The sequence below is a fragment of the Monodelphis domestica genome, chromosome 3 (genome assembly GCF_027887165.1).
Source record: "Monodelphis domestica isolate mMonDom1 chromosome 3, mMonDom1.pri, whole genome shotgun sequence".
In the NCBI taxonomy this organism is placed as follows: domain Eukaryota; kingdom Metazoa; phylum Chordata; class Mammalia; order Didelphimorphia; family Didelphidae; genus Monodelphis; species Monodelphis domestica.
Window position 1 is genome coordinate 92045679 of NC_077229.1, and position 20730 is coordinate 92066408.

General features: G+C 41.6%; 1 protein-coding gene across 1 annotated transcript; it reads right to left on the minus strand.

Moving 5' to 3' along the window:
* Nucleotides 1-6058: 6058 nt before the first annotated feature.
* LOC100015438 (3-galactosyl-N-acetylglucosaminide 4-alpha-L-fucosyltransferase FUT3) lies at nucleotides 6059-8765 on the minus strand. Its single transcript, XM_001369464.4, has 2 exons — nucleotides 8573-8765; nucleotides 6059-7765 (listed from the first exon to the last, which is right to left on the minus strand). Exons 1-2 carry the CDS (start codon nucleotides 8620-8622, stop codon nucleotides 6661-6663), a joined length of 1155 nt encoding a protein of 384 aa, XP_001369501.3. The 5' UTR covers nucleotides 8623-8765; the 3' UTR covers nucleotides 6059-6660.
* Between the last annotated feature and the right edge of the window lie 11965 nt (nucleotides 8766-20730).

Here is a 20730-nt window from a genome sequence, read left to right on the forward strand (position 1 = left end):
GGGATGGAGAGCCATTGAAAATCTTGGGACTCGAGAGATGCTCTGTTGGATTTGAGGAACAACAAGGAGGCTGATCAACGAGTACATGGTGGAGAGTAAAGTAGAAGACTGGAGAGGTAGGAAGGGGCCACGTTATGAAGGGATGGGAAAGCCAAAGAAAGTATTTTAGATGGCATGCTGGGGGTGATAAGGAGCCACAGGTGACAGGAATCAGGCTTGCACTTGAGGAAGACCAATTGATCAACTGGAATGAGAAGAGACTTGAGACAGAGATCCACGTGAAGGCTACTGAAGATTGACTGTACCACTATCCTCTCTGTGCCTTGAATGCCAACCTTGACTCCTGATTCTCATTCCCTCCATATTGAAGCTGTTGTCAATGCCTGTTGATTTCAATCGACCTTCTCTCCTCTGACACTGCCACCACTCTAGTACAGGCCCTCATCGCCTCATGCTGGTGGGTCTGCCTGCTGCAAGTCTTTGTCCATTCCAATCCATCCTCCTCCATTCAAAGACCAAAGTGATTTTCCCAAGTGCAGGCTTGACCATGTCACTCCTCCTACTCAATAATTCAGTGGCTCCCACTTGCCTCTAGGATCAAATACAAAATGCTGTTGGGCATGGAAAGCCCTCTACAACCTAGCTCTAGTTCTCTTATACCTCAAACTGCCTCATGCACTTTTTGATCCAGTGACACTTGTCTTTCGGTTATTCGATGAATAAGACACTCCAATTCTCTGCTAAGAACATTTCTCTGGCTGTCTCCTAGGTTTGGAATGCTTTTCCGCCTGACCTCCCAGGCTTCTTTCTTCAAGTCTCAACTGAAATCTCTAGGAAACCATTTTCAAACTCTCTTAATTCAAATGCTTTGTCTGTGTTAATTATGTCCTATTTATCCTGTATACATCTTTGTATATTTGCTTGTTAGCACTAGCAAAATGCTTGGCACATAGTAGGTGCTTCATAAATGCTTAATAGTTGATTGTCACTAGATTATGACCTCTTTGAGGGTAGGGACTATCTTTTGTCTTTCTTTGTAACCCCAGCACTTAGCACAGTGCCTGGCATAAGGGATTGACTAACTGCTCCGATACAGAGAGGTAAGAGTGATTATGATTGGGGTGTGAGCCTGGGTTGCCTGGGGAGATGTTGGTACCCTTGACAGCAACAGGGAAATTAAGGCAAAAGAAGGGTATTGGGGGAAAGAGAATGAGTTCAGTTTTGGACAAGTTGAGTTTGAGATGCCTATAATACATCCAGTTCAAGATGTTCAATAGGCAGTTGGAGAAGCGAGTCTGGAGATCAGTGAAGAGGTTAGGGCTGGAGATCTGAGAATGATTTGTATAGAGATGATCTTTGAATCCACGGAAACTGGTGAAGTCATCAAGCAAAACAGCATAGAGGGAGAAGAGAAAGAGGCCCAGGATAAAGGCTTTGCAGAACACTCATGGTTAGCAGATGTGAACTAGATAAAGATCTAGGAAAGGAGAGTGAGGAGCAGTCATGCAGATAGGAGGAGAACCAGAAGACCAAAAGAGAAGAGATTATTAAGGAGAAAAGGGTGACCAACAGTGAAATGACTGCTGAGGAATCAAGATGGATGAGGACTGAGAAAATAAAACAGAGAGAAAATTACTTTTTCTGATCAAAAGTAACATTGGGACTCAGAACCACAGATCGCAGAATTTTAACATTTAAAGGAACCTCAGAGATGATGTCTAATGCATACCCCAAAAGGCATCCCTATCATAACCTCCCTAACATCCATCCATTCTCTGCTTGAAGATCTCCAAAAAGGGGGAAGCCATAACCTCCCTATGGAATAGTGGCCCATTCCACTTTGGGGCAGCTCTCATGATAAGAAAAGATCTTCCTGACACCTAGCCTCAACATGCCTCTTTACATCATCCAGAAGCACCTCCTTCTGCCTTCTTGGGCCAAGCAAAACAAGATAACAGATTTTTTTGGTGACCACATCACATTGCTGACTCATACAGACCTTATAGTCTATTAAGACCCCTAGCTCCTTTTCAGATAACTTACTATCATACTGTTCTCCCTATATTCTGTGCCTGCAAAGTTGAGGTTTTTAAAACCAAGTGTAAGACTTGACATATATACTGACTGTATTTCATCATTTGATTCAGCCTAGTCCTCCTCTAGCCCATGTAAAAATGGACTGGAATCCAGGACTTCAATCCCCACAAGCCTTTGCTCCACTTCCCCAGAATGCTTTGTAATCTCACCTGGGCTGAGATCAAGAAGGTATTTAACCTGATTGCAAAAGCTTTTGCTTTCTCTGGGACTTCCGTTTTGGAGCAGACATGGCTCTTTCCATAATGTAGGTGAGGTCTTGTCTAGGCCTCTGGCCTACGCACGTGTTTTTTCTTACTTGTATATTCTTAAATTCTCAACCTTTAATAAACCTCATAAAATATAATACTCCTTGCAGAGAGAAACTAATTTCTACCTGCCTCAGTCAACCTTAAATTTTAATCTTTACAGTTTGGCGACCACGAAGGGAAAATGAAATATCTCAATCTTCTGATTTCTTTTCTGATCTTTAGTTCAGCTTTTAATATCTAGTGCCTAGAAATTTTTTTGAGCCACATTTCTCTGGCTGAGTTTTTTTTTTTAACCCTTGCAAAGCTGCAGTCTCCAATCCAGATCTGTTGCGTTTGCAGCCCACCTCACCCGGCTCGGCTGTCACTTCCTGCCTGCAGCCCCAGTCGTCCTCACATGGTACTCTGGCTCCTGGCCCTGCCCACCCTGGTGGCCCACTCAGGCTCTGGCTCCTGCTCCTGGCCTCTCACCTGGTGCCAGATCTCCTGGCCCTGCTTGACTCACCCCAGCTGGCTCATCACCCAGATCCTTGGAGCAGATCGCACAGGACCAGCTGGTAACTATTGGCCACGTGGGCGGATGGTAGCAGGGGAGAGAGAAAAAAGGGAGAGGAGAAGAAACAGATCTTTCAAGCAGGAACCTAAAAAGCAATGGGCTATTTAAAAGGATACCTTTTGACTGTTCTGGTGATTTCATTGATTTCACCTGTGTGCAACTTTAACTTTGAAGGGGCAAATGGGTGGCTCAGCAAACTGAGAGCCAGACCTAAAGACATGGGGTCCTGGGTTAAAATCTGGCCTCAGATACTCCCCAGCTGTGGGGCACTGGATGGATCCCTTAACCCCCATTGCCTAGCCCTTACCACTCTGCCTTCAGACAATAAATGGATAATTAAATGGATATTTATTTTTTTTGTTTGTTTGTTTTTTGCTTTTTGTTGTTGTTGCAATTGTAAATGGATATTTAAATGGATAATTAAAAACAAAAAACAAAGAACTTTAAAGACTGGAGGTTATAAATTTTAAGGCATTGCAAACTCCAATGGTTTATACAAATCTCTGTATTCTATTGCATTTTTGTTTTAAGGTTTAACTTTGTGATTTTAAGTTCATATATTACTAGATTCAATGTTATTCTGTTACACTGTTCATTGAATTTACTGAGTTTTTAAATTCTGTTGTTTTCCCCCTATAACTGTGCTGAAAAAATATTAGTGATTAAGCCCATATATGAAAAAACAGTTCTACTCACAGTGAGCATGGCCAGATATTAAGAGGAAATGGATCTCATTTTTGGTGAGAAAGCCTTGCATTTTATATTTTCTTAGCTGACACAGTGTGTCAATGATTATAAGCTATATTTTTGAAAAATTTAAAGCTCTTTTTATTATATTTTTCTTGCATGTGCAATATACTATTTCAGTGTTTTTTTATTTTTCTCTCCTTTTTATATTTGAAGCACATGTCACCAGCATTAAGATTTTCTTTAACTTTTTGATTTTTCAGTACTATAAGTTTAAGATACATTTGCCAATGCATACCCTAAAAAGCTTGTGACTATAAAAATGATGCCACTAATTATTTAAAAAATTATGGGACTTTGCTTAATGATTCTGTCTGATTCTAGGACAAGATATACACAACAGAGCCATTGTACAGAGCCAAAGAATAGCTAATCCAGGATGGATTGATGCACTTCTAGGCCAATACAAAGGTCTTGAACCTAGTGAGAAGACTCGAGGTTACTGTGTTTAACATTGTTAGACATAGGCTTTCCTTGTGTCCACACTCACTCTGAAAATACTCACATGAGTATCCCGGAAACCTTGGCTCATAATCTGGTCCCCTTTTCTGCCTCTCATAGTGTGGTACCTTTCTGTAGTCCTGGCCACTGACTGGGTAAATGCATCATTGCTTCGATCATTTTAATTGGGACCTGATTCAAGGACCTGTTGTAGATTTATTTTTCTTTTTACTTGGAATTTTACACATAAGACTTTGATAGTCTATATTTTCATCCAGAAATCTTTCTTTTTTGGGGATTTTTCTGATATCCTTTTAATATCTCTTGCCAATTGATTCATATACCTCATACCTCAGCCATGCATCCCTAAGTGATCCTGTTTTTTTAATCACCCTCTTAACGGGGGGAATGTAAAAAATATCATTATTTAAATTGCAAAGTTTAAATTCCTTTTGAGAAGAATTTTAGGTAAAGAAGATACTACCTCTCTGAATCCAGAACTGAACTGTTGGAGAAGACACCATGAAGAAGCCTCCAGACCACAAGTTGCACAAAATTGAACTTTGGGTGTGGTTGATTGAACATTTATTTGTATGTATACTTTCATGCCAAAGGGGACTGCCCCCTAACTTGCTTTCTGTCAATGCGTCCAGCAATTATTTGTTTTTTTTTGTTTTTCTCTTATCCTCGAATTACTGTAATGTTTAAGTTGATTATGTTCTCATGATCCTTTTTGGGGAAACTTCACCCCCCAACAATGATCAAACAGGGGGAATGTAAAAATGGACTGGAATCCAGGACTTCAATCCCCACAAGCCTTTGCTCTACTTCCCCAGAATGCTTTGTAATCTCACCTGGGCTGAGATCAAGAAGGTATTTAACCTGATTGCAAAAGCTTTTGCTTTCTCTGGGACTTCCGTTTTGGAGCAGACATGGCTCTTTCCATAATGTAGGTGAGGTCTTGTCTAGGCCTCTGGCCTAGGCACGTGTTTTTTCTTACTTGTATATTCTTAAATTCTCAATCTTTAATAAACCTCATAAAATATAATACTCCTTGCAGAGAGAAACTAATTTCTACCTGCCTCAGTCTCCCCTAAATTTTAATCTTTACACCCAGGAGTATCAAACTTGCTAGTACCCACGGCTTCCAAACCAGATTAGACTGGGAAATGCTTAACAAAACAAAAACACAATACAACACAGATAATATTCATTGGACTATTCACTGGAAGTCCAAACACTGAAGCTGAAATACTTTGGCCACATAAGAAGATAGCACTCACAGGAAAAGACCCTGATGTTGGCAAAGATGAAAGATAAAAGAAGGACATGAACTGAGGATGAGATAGATAGATGGCATCATGGAAAGAATGAACATGAGCTTAGAGCTTAGAACATTAGACTTAAGAGTGGAGGATAGAAAGGCCTGGCTTGCTATGGTCCATGGCAGTCACAAAGAGTTGGACACTCTTAAACAACAACAAAAGTCAATATGGGGCCATTTCTATTTGTTTGCCACCAATGGTCACGCTATCCTTTCTATATCCTGACTCTTAACATTTAGGGAGTTAAGTATTCCTTTGGCTTTGTATTATCAGGGCTCTATTGGGAGAGGGAGTGCCATGGAAAGAACTCTAGGCTGGAGGTCAAAGAACTAGGTTTTGGTCTAGGCTTAGCTCTTGACTCCTTGAGGGCACCTTGACTAAGACCCTTCCCCTTTCTAGGTCTGAGTTTTGCCACGCAGACATAGAGTGGGGTATGTGTATGTGTGTATGTCAGGGGAGAATAGATTTGACTAGATGGCCTCTAAAGTCTCTCGAAGGACACATTTTGTGATTGTAGGACATGCCTGGTTTTTCTGGGCCCCTGTCCCAAGAAGCAGGCAGAGCAAGATATGCAGAATCAGTTCCTTTCATCAGCCCAGATAACCTTGGGTGTCCATCCCAAGCCTGATTTATACCATCTTCGTCTATACTGTCACCCAATAAACATTTATTAAGCTCTTGCTAAGTACCAGGAAAACAAAATAAAAATCTCTGCCCACCAAATATCACGGAGAGCATCAGGATATGAAAGGAGGAGATGTCAGTGAAGATTATTGTGAGGGATGTCATTAAAAGTTACCAGCAGAGGACTGACCCATGGTGGATATTACTGATAGTCTCCAATGGAGGAACTCTTTTGGAGTTACCAGAGGACAAGATTTTAGTGGGGCACATCAGCAAAAATCACTTTTGATGCTTCTGAAAATCATGGGTGGGAGAATCTCAGTAAAGTCACCAGTGCTGGAAATAACCACAGGTCATTAGTGAGAGAGGGAAAGATCACCAAAGCTCACTATTGAAAGATGTCACTGAGGGTCCTGAGCAGAAGACATGACTGTGATGGTCACTGGGAGGAAATGTGGCCCAATAACAGCAGTGGAAGGATTTCACAAAAGGATATCACTAGCTGGAGACATCACTAAGATATCCAGTGGAAGAAAAGAGCCCTAGGGAGGAGATGCCTTTTGACCATCCAGCTCACTCACTGCTACTAGAAGCTCCAAGGATTACAGACAGGGAGAAATGCCCCTCAGGTGAACCATGTGGACAGCATTGGCAGAGTCCGGTAGGTGGGTGACTCCTGGAGGATTCGGCATGCCTTACAGAACTCCTGGTGCCAACCCGTCCTGATTACCACCTCCAGGTGCTCCCGCCATTGGAAGTATGCCAGGTAACCTTTCTCATCTGTATTCAGCTTCATTATGTAGGTGGCTAGTTCTTGGGGCTTCTTGAAGTCATCCACATGGATGAAGGCATCAGATGGCAAGAAACGCTCATAGTTGTGCCGTGGTGGACCATACACTACAGGAATAGCCCAGGCTTTCAAGGCATTTTTCCAAAGCTTTTCTGTGATGTAGTCTTGGTGTAGAGAGTTCTCAAAGGCCAAATAGAACTTGTACTTGGAGAGGATGATCTGCTGTCTCTTGCTTGGTAATGGTATGTGTTGTTTGCCATAGATGTCCACAGAGAGATAGGGCTTTAGTTTCCCGAAGTATTTCATTCGTATAGAGTCTTTCTTCCAATTACTTACCACCCAGGCCACCAGCTTAGTCTTGGGAAAGGGGGGTCTAATTAAGGAATTGTTCCTCTCTCCTTCCCGTGGTTTGAGCCACCCATAAGGGGTAAAAATGTCTGAATCACTGCGGTAGCTCATGGTCAGGTTGAAGAGGCCATCCATAGCATGCAGGTTTTTCAAGTGGCTAGGTGACTCAAGGCTGAACCAAATCCAGCGCTGGCCATTTGGACGTGGTTCAGTAGGCAGCTGTCTGAAGGGGTTGCTACTCACATCAGGGTGATGGATGATGACTGCATGGGCCCTGTCATACCAGCTGCGGTTCAATGTGATTTGGCAGTTCAACTCTCTGATTGAGGAGTCAAGGCAGTGGAATCCTTCAATGGACCCACGCTTTTTATCGAAAGGCCATGTCCACAGCAGGATGGTGATCATAGGGGTTATGGGTGGTGATAACTGCTCAGAGAAGCAAGAGTTCTGCAGAGGCTGACAAGGCAGGTACCAATATGAGACAAGACTCAGGGTAAACAACAGCTGCAAAAGCAGGAACAGGAACAGCTGGGAGTAAAAGTATTTTTTCTTGAAAAATGAGTTGACCTGAGCTTTAGTGGAGCAGCTGGAACTGAAGGGAAGAAAGGAAGGATGGGGCTGGTAAGCCAGTCAGTGACTAAGTGAGTACCTGTCTAACACTTACTCATACCCTCCTTCCATCTCTCCTTTCCCCAATTCCTCTTCTCTTCTTTTTCATTTTCCCTTCTTCTTCTACTTAAGATTTTCTGTCAGTTCCCTAACCCTCACCCTCTACCTCCTATCTTCCTGTCCATCATCTCACAAAATCTCAGTGGTATTGGACCTCTGAGGCTACTTAGTTGACTCATACTCAACTGATTATGTACTCAATAACATACCAGAAAAATTGCATTGAGAGCTCCAGTGACTGGGAAACACATTACCTTCCAGTCCATTCCACTTCTGCGTAGCTCTAACTTTGCATTTCTTTATGTCGGGTCTAAATCTACCCCCTAGACATGTTCCATCCCTTGCTCCAAGTTCTCCTCTCTACAGCCAAGGCACAGAGGTCAAGTCTGTCTCCCAAATACTTTCGGACACAGACTATACTCCCCAGTCTCCTTCTGCCTAACCATAGATGACCTGCCCAACCAAAGTCCCTCACCAGACCTCACCCTCCTCTGGCCACCTGGGGTTGGTTGTGTACTTACCCGGACTTACAACCATTGGGCAGGGCAGAAGATGGCGGTACCCTCCCAACCCCCTCCCCCATCACACATCCCCCAAAGACCTCCTCCCTTAGCTTCAAAGGCTGCCCCTCTCACAGGTCAGGCAAGCCACTGAGGCCTCCCCATCCCTTCCATGTCCTCCTCCCCTACTTCCTTCCTTCCATCTCCCATCTCCTACAAAGCAGCCCTACCTCTGAGCAGAGGATGTGACCCGCCCAACATCCTCCTTGAGCGCCGCCATTTCTTAGTACCCAGAAACCTAAGCAGGGAAGAGTGGGTGGGGCCTGGCCCCACCCTGATCCCTACACTCCTCCTGATTGGCTGCTCTAGGTATTATTTTGCCCCCACTTCCTCCATCCTGGGTTCCTGGCCCTCTCTGGTAGCTTTAACTGCAAATAGCCTGAGACTGAGACTTTCGTGAAAATTCAAAGGTTCTGAGATTTCAAGTATCCAAGGGGATCCCAGAGCCAGCCTGCACGGTATATGGATGGGAGAGGCCGCGACAGTCTAAAAGTCTAAGTCTAAGAGGATGAGCATCTAAGGATATGAGTCTAAAGATCTGAGGACTAAGGGTCTAAAGGTTTACCGGTCTAAAGGACTAAGTACCTAAGCATCTAAAGGACTAAGGGTCTAAAGGTCTAAGGGTCTATAGGTCTAAGGACTAAGGGTCTTGGGGTCTAAAGGTCTAAGGGTATAAAGAACTAAAGACTAAAGGTCTAAAGGACAAAAGGGGGAGGGAGACTCAGTGGATTGATAGCCAGGCCCAGAGATGGGAGGTCCTGGGTTCAAATCTAGCTTCATACACGTCCCAGCTGTGTGACCCTGGGCAAGTCACTTAACCCCCATTGCCTAGCCCTTACCACTCTTCTGCCTTGGAACCAAGACAGTGTTGATTTGAAGATGAAAGGTAAGGGTTTAAAAACAAAAAAAAGGACAAAGGGTCTAAAAGGTCTAAGGACTAAGAGGCCAAAGCTCTAAAGAACTAAGGGTGTAAAAAGTCTAAGAGTCTAAGGGGCTAAGTCTAAACGTCTAAAGATGTAAAAGACTAAGGGTGTAAAGATCTAAGGGACTAAGGGTCTAATAGTCTAAGGGTCAAAGAGGATATATTCATTCAGTCAAGAAGTAATTATTAAGCCAGATCTGGAGTCAGGAAGATCTGAATTTAAATCTCGCCTCAGACACTTATTAGCTATATGACCAAAGGCAAGTTACTTAACGGTGTTTGCCTTTGGAAAAGGGCATAGTAAAGCACTCCAGAATCTTTGCCAAGAAAACCTCAAAAAGGTGTCAGGTAGAGTTGGACACAGCATGAAAAATGACTGAACAACAACCGAAGTGCTGTGCTTTGGAGATACAAAGAAAGGTCAAAGAATCTCCACTCTTAAGGAGCTCCTAGACTAATGGTGGAGACAACATGCAAACAACTAATGCAATTAGTCACTGAGTCGGACATGAGTAAACAACAAAATGCAATTGGCCAATCAATCAGTCAGTGAACATTTACTAAGCATCTGCCACGACCCTCCATGTGTCTCAACTCTCACCTTTAGCTCCAGGAAACTGTAGCACATGCAGCAGCCACACCTCAGGAAAATTGTCTCAGGAAGTGGATTAAACCAGGTTGAGGGTAACCAACAGACCTCAAACAAGCGATGAGTTAGGGAGACGTTTACACTAAACATGTGAAAATTTGACCTGGTGGAATACTGGATGAGAAAAATTGCAACATTTACTTACTTAGAGCTTTGTTAGATTTCAAAGGTGACTAAGGCATATACAGAATCCCAGGCCATGGCCAGTTGTTTTTTGTTTTTTTCTTAAAACCTTTACCTTCTGTCTTGGAATTTATACAAGTATTGTTCCAAGGCAGAAGAGCAATAAAGGTTAGGCACTGGGGATTAAGTGACTTGCTCAGGGTCACACAGCTAGGAAGTGTCTGAGGTTAGATTGAACCCAAGACCTCTCAACTCCTGGCCTGGCACTCTTCCACTGTGCTACCTAGCTTGGCTTTTGTCTTGCCACTGAACTTTGATGACTCTGGAAGAGAGAGTGAGGCTGACAACTTCATGCAACTCTCCCTCACTTAAGTCCAATTCACTTGTAAGTCAATATATCACCCCATGATGTGATCTTTCCTCTTTGAAAATGAGGACAAATATCATTAAGCACTTACTATGTGCCAGGCACAGTCTTCAGTCCTGGAGATACAAAGAAAAGCAAAAGACAGTCCCTGCTCTCAAAGAGCTCACGGTTTAATGGGGAAGAAACAACATGCAGATAAATATGGATAAAGAAGATATAGAGAGATGTATATGCATAGCATATACATCATATGATCAATTATAGATATAATATGATATGTAAACATATATGATAAATTGAAGACAACCTATAATAGCTAACATTTTATAGTGCTTACTATGTGCAAAGAACTATGCTAGGCACTTTACAATTATCATCTCATTTGATACCCACAACAATCCAGGGTTTTATTATTATTCCTATTTTACAGATGAGGAAACCAAGACAAACAGAGGTTAAGTGATTTGTTGGGTTACCCAGCTAGTAAGAGTTTGAGGCTCGATTTGAACTCAGATCTTCTTGACTTGAGGCCCAGCACTCTATTCCCTGTGCCACCTACTCTTGAGATTGTAAGGTTCTATGAGTCTAAAGTTCTGAGAATGGAATGATAGATTTTTAGAACTTAGATTCTAAAGTTGAAACCCACTACCAACTTCCTGCCAAGAGAGGTGATGGACTCCAAATATAGCAGGAGACATGCATACATTTTTTGACATGATCAGGGAGTTGGTTTTGCTGGACTATGTGTTAAGAGGTTTTTATGTTTCATTTTTTATTGTTGAATGAAGGGAGGAGGGAGGCTGCAGTAGGAGAAAGAGATGATAAATGTGTGTAAAAATGAATTAACAAATGCAGAAACAAATAAATAGGTAACTATATAAATAAACAGATTGACAGAGGTATGAATGAATGATAAAAAAATCTTATAGTCTTCGTCTTAGAACCTTAAGATCATGGACTATTAGAACCTTCTTGTTGTTCCTCAGACAAGACACTCCATCTCCAGATTCCAGGCTGATGAAATTACTAAGAGAAGTAGTATAGAGGGAAAAGAAAGAAGGGTCCAGGACAGAACCCTGGAGAATGTATCTGGAGGAGGATTCAACAAAGGAGACAAGAGAAAGAGCATTCAGATAGTTAGGAGAAAACCAAGAAAGAGGGGCATCCCAAAAACCTATAGAGAAAAGAGCATCCAGGAGAAGACAATGATCAATAGTGTCAAAGACTTCAGAGAGATCAAATAAAAGGAAGATTGAAAAAGATCATTGGATTTGGCAACTAAGAGTGTATTTGGAGAGTATTTTTGGTGGAACTAAACGATCAGGCCACATTGTAGGATTTGAACAGCAAAAGGTAGGAGAAATATAGGACAATAGTTAGCAGGGATGAGAGCAAGGGAAGGGTTTTTTATATTTAATTTTTTTGTATTTTTTTTTACCAATTATATATAATAAATTTCCACACAAGTTTTCCTAAGTTACATGATCAAACTTATCTCCCTCCTTCCTGTCCCTTCTCCATCCTGGTGCTGGTAGGCAATTTGATATGGGCTGTACAGGTATTATCATGCAAAACATATTTCCATATTGTTCATTTTTGGAAGTGAGCAATCTTTTTTTTTTAATTTTTAAACATTATTTTATTTGGTCGTTTTCTTACATTATTCACTGGAAACAAAGAACAAAGATCATTTTCTTTTCCTCCCTCCCCCCCCCCCCCCCCCCCCCCGCCTTTCCCTCTCCCATAGCCAACGCATGATTCCACTGGTTATCACATGTGTTCTTGACTCGAACCCATTTCCCTGTTGTTGGAATTTGCATTATAGTGTTCATTTAGAGTCTCTCCTCAGTCTTATCTCCTCCAACCCTGTAGTCAAGCAGTTGCTTTTCATCGGTGTTTTTACTCCCACAGTTTATCCTCTGCTTGTGGGTAGTATTTTTTAGATCCCTGCAGATTGTTCAGGGACCCTGCATTGATACTAATGGAGAAGTCCATCACCTTCAATTGTTCCACAGTGTATCAGTCTCTGGGTACAATGTTTTCCTGGTTCTGCTCCTCTCGCTCTGCATCACTTCCTGGAGGTTGTTCCAGTCTCCATGGAATTCCTCCACTTTATTATTCCTTTGAGCACAATAGTATTCCATCACCAACATATACCACAATTTGTTCAGCCATTCCCCAATTGATGGGCATCCCCTCATTTTCCAGTTTTTGGCCACCACAAAGAGCGCAGCTATGAATATTTTTGTACAAGTCTTTTTGTCCATTATCTCTTTGGGGTACAAACCCAGCAGTGCTATGGCTGGATCAAAGGGCAGACATTCTTTTATCGCCCTTTGGGCATAGTTCCAAATTGCCCTCCAGAATGGTTGGATCAATTCACAACTCCATCAGCAATGAATTAATGTCCCCACTTTGCCACATCCCCTCCAGCATTCATTACTTTCCATAGCTGTCATGTTAGCCAATCTGCTAGGTGTGAGGTGTTACCTCAGAGTTGTTTTGATTTGCATCTCTCTGATTATAAGAGATTTAGAACACTTCTTCATATGCTTATTAATAGTTTTGATTTCTTTAGCTGCGAACTGCCTGTTCATGTCCCTTGCCCATTTATCAATTGGAGAATGGCTTGATTTTTTGTACAATTGATTTAGTTCTTTATAAATTTGAGTAATTAAACCTTTGTCAGAAGTTTTTATGAAGATTGTTTCCCAATTTGTTGCTACCCTTCTGATTTTGGTTACATTGGTTTTGTTTGTACAAAAACTTTTTAATTTGATGTAATCCAGATTATTTATTTTGCATTTTGTAACTCTTTCTAATTCTTGCTTGGTTTTGAAGTCTTTCCCTTCCCAAAGGTCTGACATGTATACTATTCTGTGTTCGCCTAATTTTCTTATAGTTTCCTTCTTTATGTTCAAGTCATTCACCCATTTTGAATTTATCTTGGTGTAGGGTGTGAGGTGTTGATCTAAGCCTAATCTTTCCCACACTGTCCTCCAATTTTCCCAGCAGTTTTTATGAAATAGTGGATTTTTGTCCCAAAAGCAGGGATCTTTGGGTTTGTCATATACTGTCTTGCTGAGGTTGCTTGCCCCCAGTCTATTCCACTGATCCTCCTTTCTGTCTCTTAGCCAGTACCAAATTGTTTTGATGACTGCTGCTTTGTAATATAGTCTGAGATCTGGGACTGCAAGACCCCGGAAGTGAGCAATCTTATAAAAACCAAAACCCCAAAACATAAACCCAAATAAACAAATGAAAAATCATATGCTCTTGTCTGCATTCTGACTCCAACAGGTCTTTCTCAGGAGATGGATAGCATTCTTTGTCATGTCCCTCAGAATTGTTCTGGATCATTGCATTGCTGATAATAACTGTCTATTGCAAGTGATCATTCCACAATATTGCTGTTACTGTGTGCAGTGTTTTCCTGGCTCTGTTTATTTTACTCTGCATCAGTTCATGGAGGTCTTTCCAGCTCTTTCTGAAGTCATCCTATTCATCATTCCTTATAGAACAATAATATTCCATCACTATCATAAGCCACAATTTGTTCAGTCATTCCCCAATTGATGGATTTAAGGGAGGGTTTTTTGAAGATGAGAAGGCATTGTACGTTTGTAGGCAGTAGAGAATGAACCAAGACAGAGAGAGAAGGAGAGATTGAAATAAGTGAAAGAGTAGGGATGGCAGGGGGAGCAAAATCTATTGAAGGAGATTAGATAAAATGGAATTGCTTGAGCACATAGAGGGTTAGCCTTGGTAAGGAGCAAGGTCATTTCATCATATGAGACTGGGTTATAGAAGATGAGGAAGAGGGGAGAAAAAATGGACATCATTTTTTTCCCTGTAAAATGTAAGTTAAGGACCTCAGCTGAGAAAGTGGAGGCAAAGCAAACCCATGTGAGATTTGAAAAAATGGCAAAGTTTGGAAGAGCTCCTGTAGAGAGTGGAATAGCGAGTTGAAAACGGAAGTAGAATAGGATTGCCTAGAAGCAGTGAGGGCCCAGTTGAAACTGTCAAACATAAATTTATAATAGACTCATTCAGATTGGTTGCATGATTTTCTCCACCTTTGTTCAGTAGCACATGTGTAGAATTGAAGCTGACAAATGGTGGCAGTGACCCAGTGCTGAGGCTTGGCTGGATATCATTGGTATTATGATAAGGGGGCTACCTATTCAAGAGGGGAGAGTATTGTTGAATTAGTTTGCTAAGGGGTCAAGACAGGGAAAAGGAGAAAGTGGTTAGTGCAGGAGACATGGCCTGGGAAAGAACTGAAGAGTTAAAGGATTAGAGGTCCTGCCATAGATAAAAATTAGGGTTTTATAAGAGAAGGCAGTTGTAGAGGTGAAAAGCCAGTAGGTTATGTTCAGATAAAGAGATTTCAGGATTCTTGGATATGGAGACATTATATATGTGGGTGATGGCAAGATCAAGGGTTTGAGCTTCTTTATATATGGCTGAAGTAAGTTGGAAGAGTAGTTCATAGAAGGGAATAAGTTGAGGAACTGAGTGGTCAGAGAGTCAATATGTATTTGAAGCCTCCAATATGAATGCAGAAGAGGAGGAGGAGAGAAAAATTGTTAGCCATTTGCTGAATATCTTGAGGAAGGAAGGGGAGTAGCCTGGGGGTTCTGTGGATAATAATTACCAGGATTTTGATTGAGTTGAAGATGCGAAAGGCATGAACTTCAAAGGAAGAGAGGTTAGTAAGTGATGGAGGCAAGGAGGAGAACCTGAAAGTAGCAGTGGGGGGCAAGTGTTCCAACTCCCCACCTCAACTAGTGAGCCACGGGGAATGAGTGCAGGTGCAGCCAGGACTGGAAAGCATGGCCAGGGAGGCTGTGCCATCTGGGGAGGGTCAGGTTTCAGAAATAACTAATAGATGGAAAGAGCAGTCAAGGGAAAGATTAAGGATGAAGGAAAGTTTATTGCCTATGGAACAAGAATTCCATAGAGCTCGGTGGAAGGACTGGGTGGTGTGTGGTTGAAACTTTGAAGCAGGAGAGTGGATGGGGAATGGGAATAAAGAATCGGGTTCTAAAGGGTATGGAATGGGGTTTGAAGGGCTCAGAAACATAAGGATGGGAAGAGTGTGAGAATGTTCATCTTTGAATGGAAGGCACCACCTCCCAAAGAAGACTGGAGATAAGGCTAGAGCACGAGATGGGAGGGACATGGTTATATGGAAGGCTCCCACTTCATAACTCATCTTCCTTTGGAAGAATGAAGATTAGGAAGGAAGGAGACACAACTGGAGATGAAGGTCAAACTTGCACAGCAAGGGAAAGAAGTTCTATTTCCCACCAGCTTTTCTCTTCCTCTTCCTTCAAAGAGTGGACAGAGCAGGAGATGGGAGGCCTGAAAGTCAAAAAGTAGGTTGTTCCTCTTTGCACCAGAGGTTCTCACAAGCCCATTGGGAGTCTGGGCTGGCAATAGGAGGTGGAAGTTGCCTTATACTGACACAGATGAAAGGCAGTGCTTTAAGGCAGAGAGAAGTCCTTTGGGAGCAGATAGAAGGTGTCTGGCCTGGCCTCTTGCCATCTTCCTTTAGGGGACACATTGTGTGCTTATCAGGAGATGGAAGGCACAGATTTCAAAGTTACAGGTACTCTTCTTTTCTTTTAGAAATTTAGACTTAGGGGGCAGCTGGGTAGCTCAGTGGGTTGAGAGTCAGGCCTAGAGACGGGAGGTCCTAGGTTCAAATCTGACCTCAGACACTTCACAGCTGTGTGACCCTGGGCAAGTCACTTGACCCCCATTGCCTAGCCCTTAGCACTCTTCTGCCTTGGAGCCAATACACAGTATTGACTCCAAGATAGAAGGTAAGGGAGAAAGAAAGAAAGAAAGAAAGAAAGAAAGAAAGAAAGAAAGAAAGAAAGAAAGAAAGAAAGAAAGAAAGAAAGAAAGAAAGAAAGAAAGAAAGAAAGAAAGAAAGAAAGAAAGAAAGAAAGAAAGAAAGAAAGAAAGAAAGAAAGAAAGAAAGAAAGAAAGAAAGAAAGAAAGAAAGAAAGAAAGAAAGAAAGAAAGAAAGAAAGAAAGAAAGGAAAGAAAGAAAGAAAGAAAGAAAGAAAGAAAGAAAGAAAGAAAGAAAGAAAGAAAGAAAGAAAGAAAGAAAGAAAGAAAGAAAGGAAGAAAGGAAGGAAGGAAGGAAGGAAGGAAGGAAGGAAGGAAAAGAAAGAAAGAAAGAAAGAAAGAAAGAAAGAAAGAAAGAAAGAAAGAAAGAAAGAAATTTAAACTTAGAAAATTAGAATCTTAGACTTTTAGAAAACAGAATCAAAGAAACACAGTCTTAGGCTCTCACAGACTCCCAGAATCTGAGAATCTTAGGCACCTTAGTCTCTCAGAAACTTAAGCACTTCCAAACATTTTTATTAATATCACTATTAATATTGACTTCATTTCCTAATATATTCCTCCTTTCTCCCTAAGCCTTGAAGTCATCCTATCTAACACAGAATAGAAAGAAAGGGAAGAAAAGGGCCTTTGGTAAAACTGACCAGCACATTATTCAAGTCTGACATTGTCCTCCGAGTGCTACATCCTTTTATCCTAAAGCTCAGTGTCATTTACTTACTTGATAAACTCCACTGGTCCCCTAATATAACCTTTAAGAACCTCCTCATTCCCTAACTACCAGCAGACAACAAGGATTTAAAGGCTTACATACCACATGCCAAGCATTCTGCTGAATGCTAGGGGTACAAAGAAAGATAGAAGCACCAAGGACCTCCCATTCTAAAAGGGAGAAAACAAGTATATACTGTCAAGAAACATTTGCTAAGCATCTCTGTGTCAAACACGGGGGCTAAGTGCTAGGGATACAAAAAAATGTTAAAGATAGTCCCTGATCTTGAGGAGCTCATAATCTAATGGGGAATCAACATGCAAATAATTACATACAAACAAGATAGATAAATAGATAGGATAAATTGGAAATAATCAACAGAGGTAAGGCATGAGATGAGGGACCAGGAGAGCTTCTTTCCCATAGAAGATGGGATTTTAGCTGGGATTCAAAAGAAGACAAGGAAGCCAGGAAGCAGAGATGAGAAGGAAAAGTAGCCAGAAAAAAATGCCCAGGGTCAGGAAATGGAGTGTTTTGCTCAAGGAACTTAAAGGAAGCTAATGTCACTGGATTGTAGGGCTCGTGGTGTGCTGTCAGATATAAGAAGACTGGAAATATGTTGGGAAAGGACAGATTATGAAAGGGTTTGAACACCAAATAGAGGATTTAATATTTGATCATGGAGGCAAGGGGGACCCACCAAGTTTATTGATTAGAGGAGCAATGTGGTCAGACCTCTGTTTTAGGACCGTCACATCAATAGCTGAATAGAGGATGGATTAAAGTGAGGAGAGACTTGTGGCAGGCAGATCAGGTAGAAGGCTATAGCAAAAGTCCAAGTGTAAGGTGATAAGAGCCTGCACCAGAGTGGTACAAGAGATGCTATGAAAAGGTGAGCCTTGGGAAGACTGGATATGTGGAATGAATGTGAGTAAAGACTTGAGGATGAGATCAAGGTTGGAACCTGCGTGTCAAGGGAGAATGCTAGTGACCTCTATAGTAATGGGAGTTTTGAAGAGGGGAAGTTTGGGAGGAAAAGATGATAGATTCTGTTTTGGATATGTTGAGTTCAAGATGTCTATAGGACATCTCAGTAGAGATGTCCAAATGTCAGTGGTGATCTGAGACTGGAGATTAGAAGAGAGAAAATGACTAGATCTATCTATCTATCTATCTATCTGTCTGTCTGTCTTGCTTATTTATCTGTCTATCTTCATATATATACATACATCTATCTATACATCTGTCTATCTCTATCCATCTATCTATCTATCTATCTCTATCCCTCCCTCCACCCATCTATCCATCTATCTATCTCTAGCCCTCCATTCATCCATTCATCCATCTATCACTATCCATCTATCTATCTATCTCTATCTCTATCCCTCCCTCCCTCCCTCCATCCATCTATCTCTATCCCTCCATTCATCCATTCATCCATCTATCTATCTATTCTCTATCCATCCATCTATCTATCTCTATCCCTCCCTCCCTCCATCCATCCATCCATCCATCTATCTATCTATCTCTATCCCTCCCTCCCTCCATCCATCCATCCATCCATCTTTCTATCTATCTCTATCCCTCCATCCCTCCATCTATCTCATCTATCTATCTCATCTATCTATCTATCTATCTATCTATCTATCTATCTATCTATCTATCTATCTATCTATCTCTATCCCTCCATCTATCTATCTATCTATCTATCTATCTATCTATCTATCTATCTATCTATCTTAGCCTGGCACCCTCAAGCAAAGCTCGGATCCAGAGACCTTCAAGCAAAGTTCAGAACTGAATAGGAAGGAAGGTTAGTTCTCTTTGGAGTATTCTTGGTAGAGTGGACACTTGGAGACTAGACTATTTGATTTTATACTAGGGTAGCAGTTAAAGAATAGATATTTTCTTTGCAAACTTGTACAACAAAGATTTGTTTGGATTATGGAAACAAAATTAGGTCATTAAGAGTCATTCTCTCTAAGCTGTAATAGGTGAGACTTGTCACATAAGGCAAAAAGACTTCAAATCTCAACTAAAACTACTGTAAGCCTCAAGTCCAACTGTGGCTCTACAAAGTGTTCAGAGGATAGCCCTTAAGGGAGCTCAGGAGAGGTGATCCCAGTCTAAAACTGAGATAGGGCTCTCCTGATTTTTGTAAGGCTAATAGTCCCTGAGTAACAATTATGACACGAGCCAGTAACAATGAAGCCACACAGAGAGACATGAAGACATCTTTTCTGCCTTTTCTCTTTGTGACAAATCCCTATAATCAGCACAAACAGCAAACTCTAAAAGGATTTGAAAGTTCCAAGTTCCATTTTCCAAACAGAGTAGATTAGCACTTAGAGTCTGACTTGCTAGTTTACCCATTCCCCCAAATCAAGTTTCTATGCACCTTCTCTAATTGAAATTAAAAGGGAGAAAATGGAGTGGTCTGGGACCCTTGAGCAAAGCTCAGATCCAGAGACCCTGAAACAAAGTTCGGATCTACAGAGCAGAAGGTCTCCAGCCATGCTTCCCCTCCCTTGTCTCCTGCATCTAGGTCATGTTTCTGTCCCAAATCTCTAGGAAAACCCCTGTATGTGTATGTAACCCAGGTAAGCTCTTGTGTATGTATCATATGACCCAGGCAAACCCTTGTGTTAGGACCAAGTAACCCATGGCCTATGGAAACTCCCCCATCTCTGTGACCCCTGCACAATGGATAAATCATTGGTATATGGCAGACTGTATTGTGACCACTTAAGATCTCCCTGTTAATCATTGCCGGTTACCATGTAAACATTGCCTGTTAGCATGTGTATGGAAAGCTTGGGTAGAAACCCTAGCTTGTTTTTTCTCCCCCTATAAAAATCATGACCACTCTCAATAAAGTTGCCCTTGCTCATCGGCAACATGCCTAGCCCTCCTGATGCTGCTTTATTCTCTTTTTTTTTCTTTCACAATCATTCTTCTTACCTGGCTTCGAGGACCCCTGAGGACAGATTGTCTGTATAGAGTTGAAAAAATTGTATTTAAGTCATTACCTTCTTAGAATCAATACCTAAGTATCAGTTCCAAGGCAGAAGAGTAAGGCCTAGGCAACTGGGGTTAAATGACTTGCCCAGGGTCGTACAGCTAAGAAGTATCTGAGGCTTGATGTGAACCCAGGACCTCCCATCTCCTGGCCTGGTACTCTATCCACTAAGTGACCTTGCTGTTCCTTTTTTTTTAAGAGTTGAAAATTTAATCTATCAAATAACACCAAGGGAGATAGTATGGAATCAGAAGAGAAGAGAGCCCAAGACAAGCCTTGGAGGATACCCATGTTGGTGATCATGACTTAGATGAATATATGAGCAAAAGAAGACTGAGAAGAATGAGAATCTGGCAGAGTGACTGACACATAGTAGTCAGTTAATAAACGTCTGTTGTTTGATTGATACCTTGCCCACCACCTCTGCAAAGGAGAGGAGGTACATTTCCTCATCTCTTCTCTGGACCTCCAATTGGTCACGATTAATATGCCTTTCAAGATACATATTCAGGATCTAAATCATGTAAGATTTGATGATTACAGCTCATTTCCAGTTATTCACCAGGACACAAATGATGCCACCAGAAGGAATCTAGAACGTGTTGCTAATGATTACATGCATTCCTGGGCAAGAAACTGAGAATCAATTAGAGATACTCTTGAAGTGATTTGTT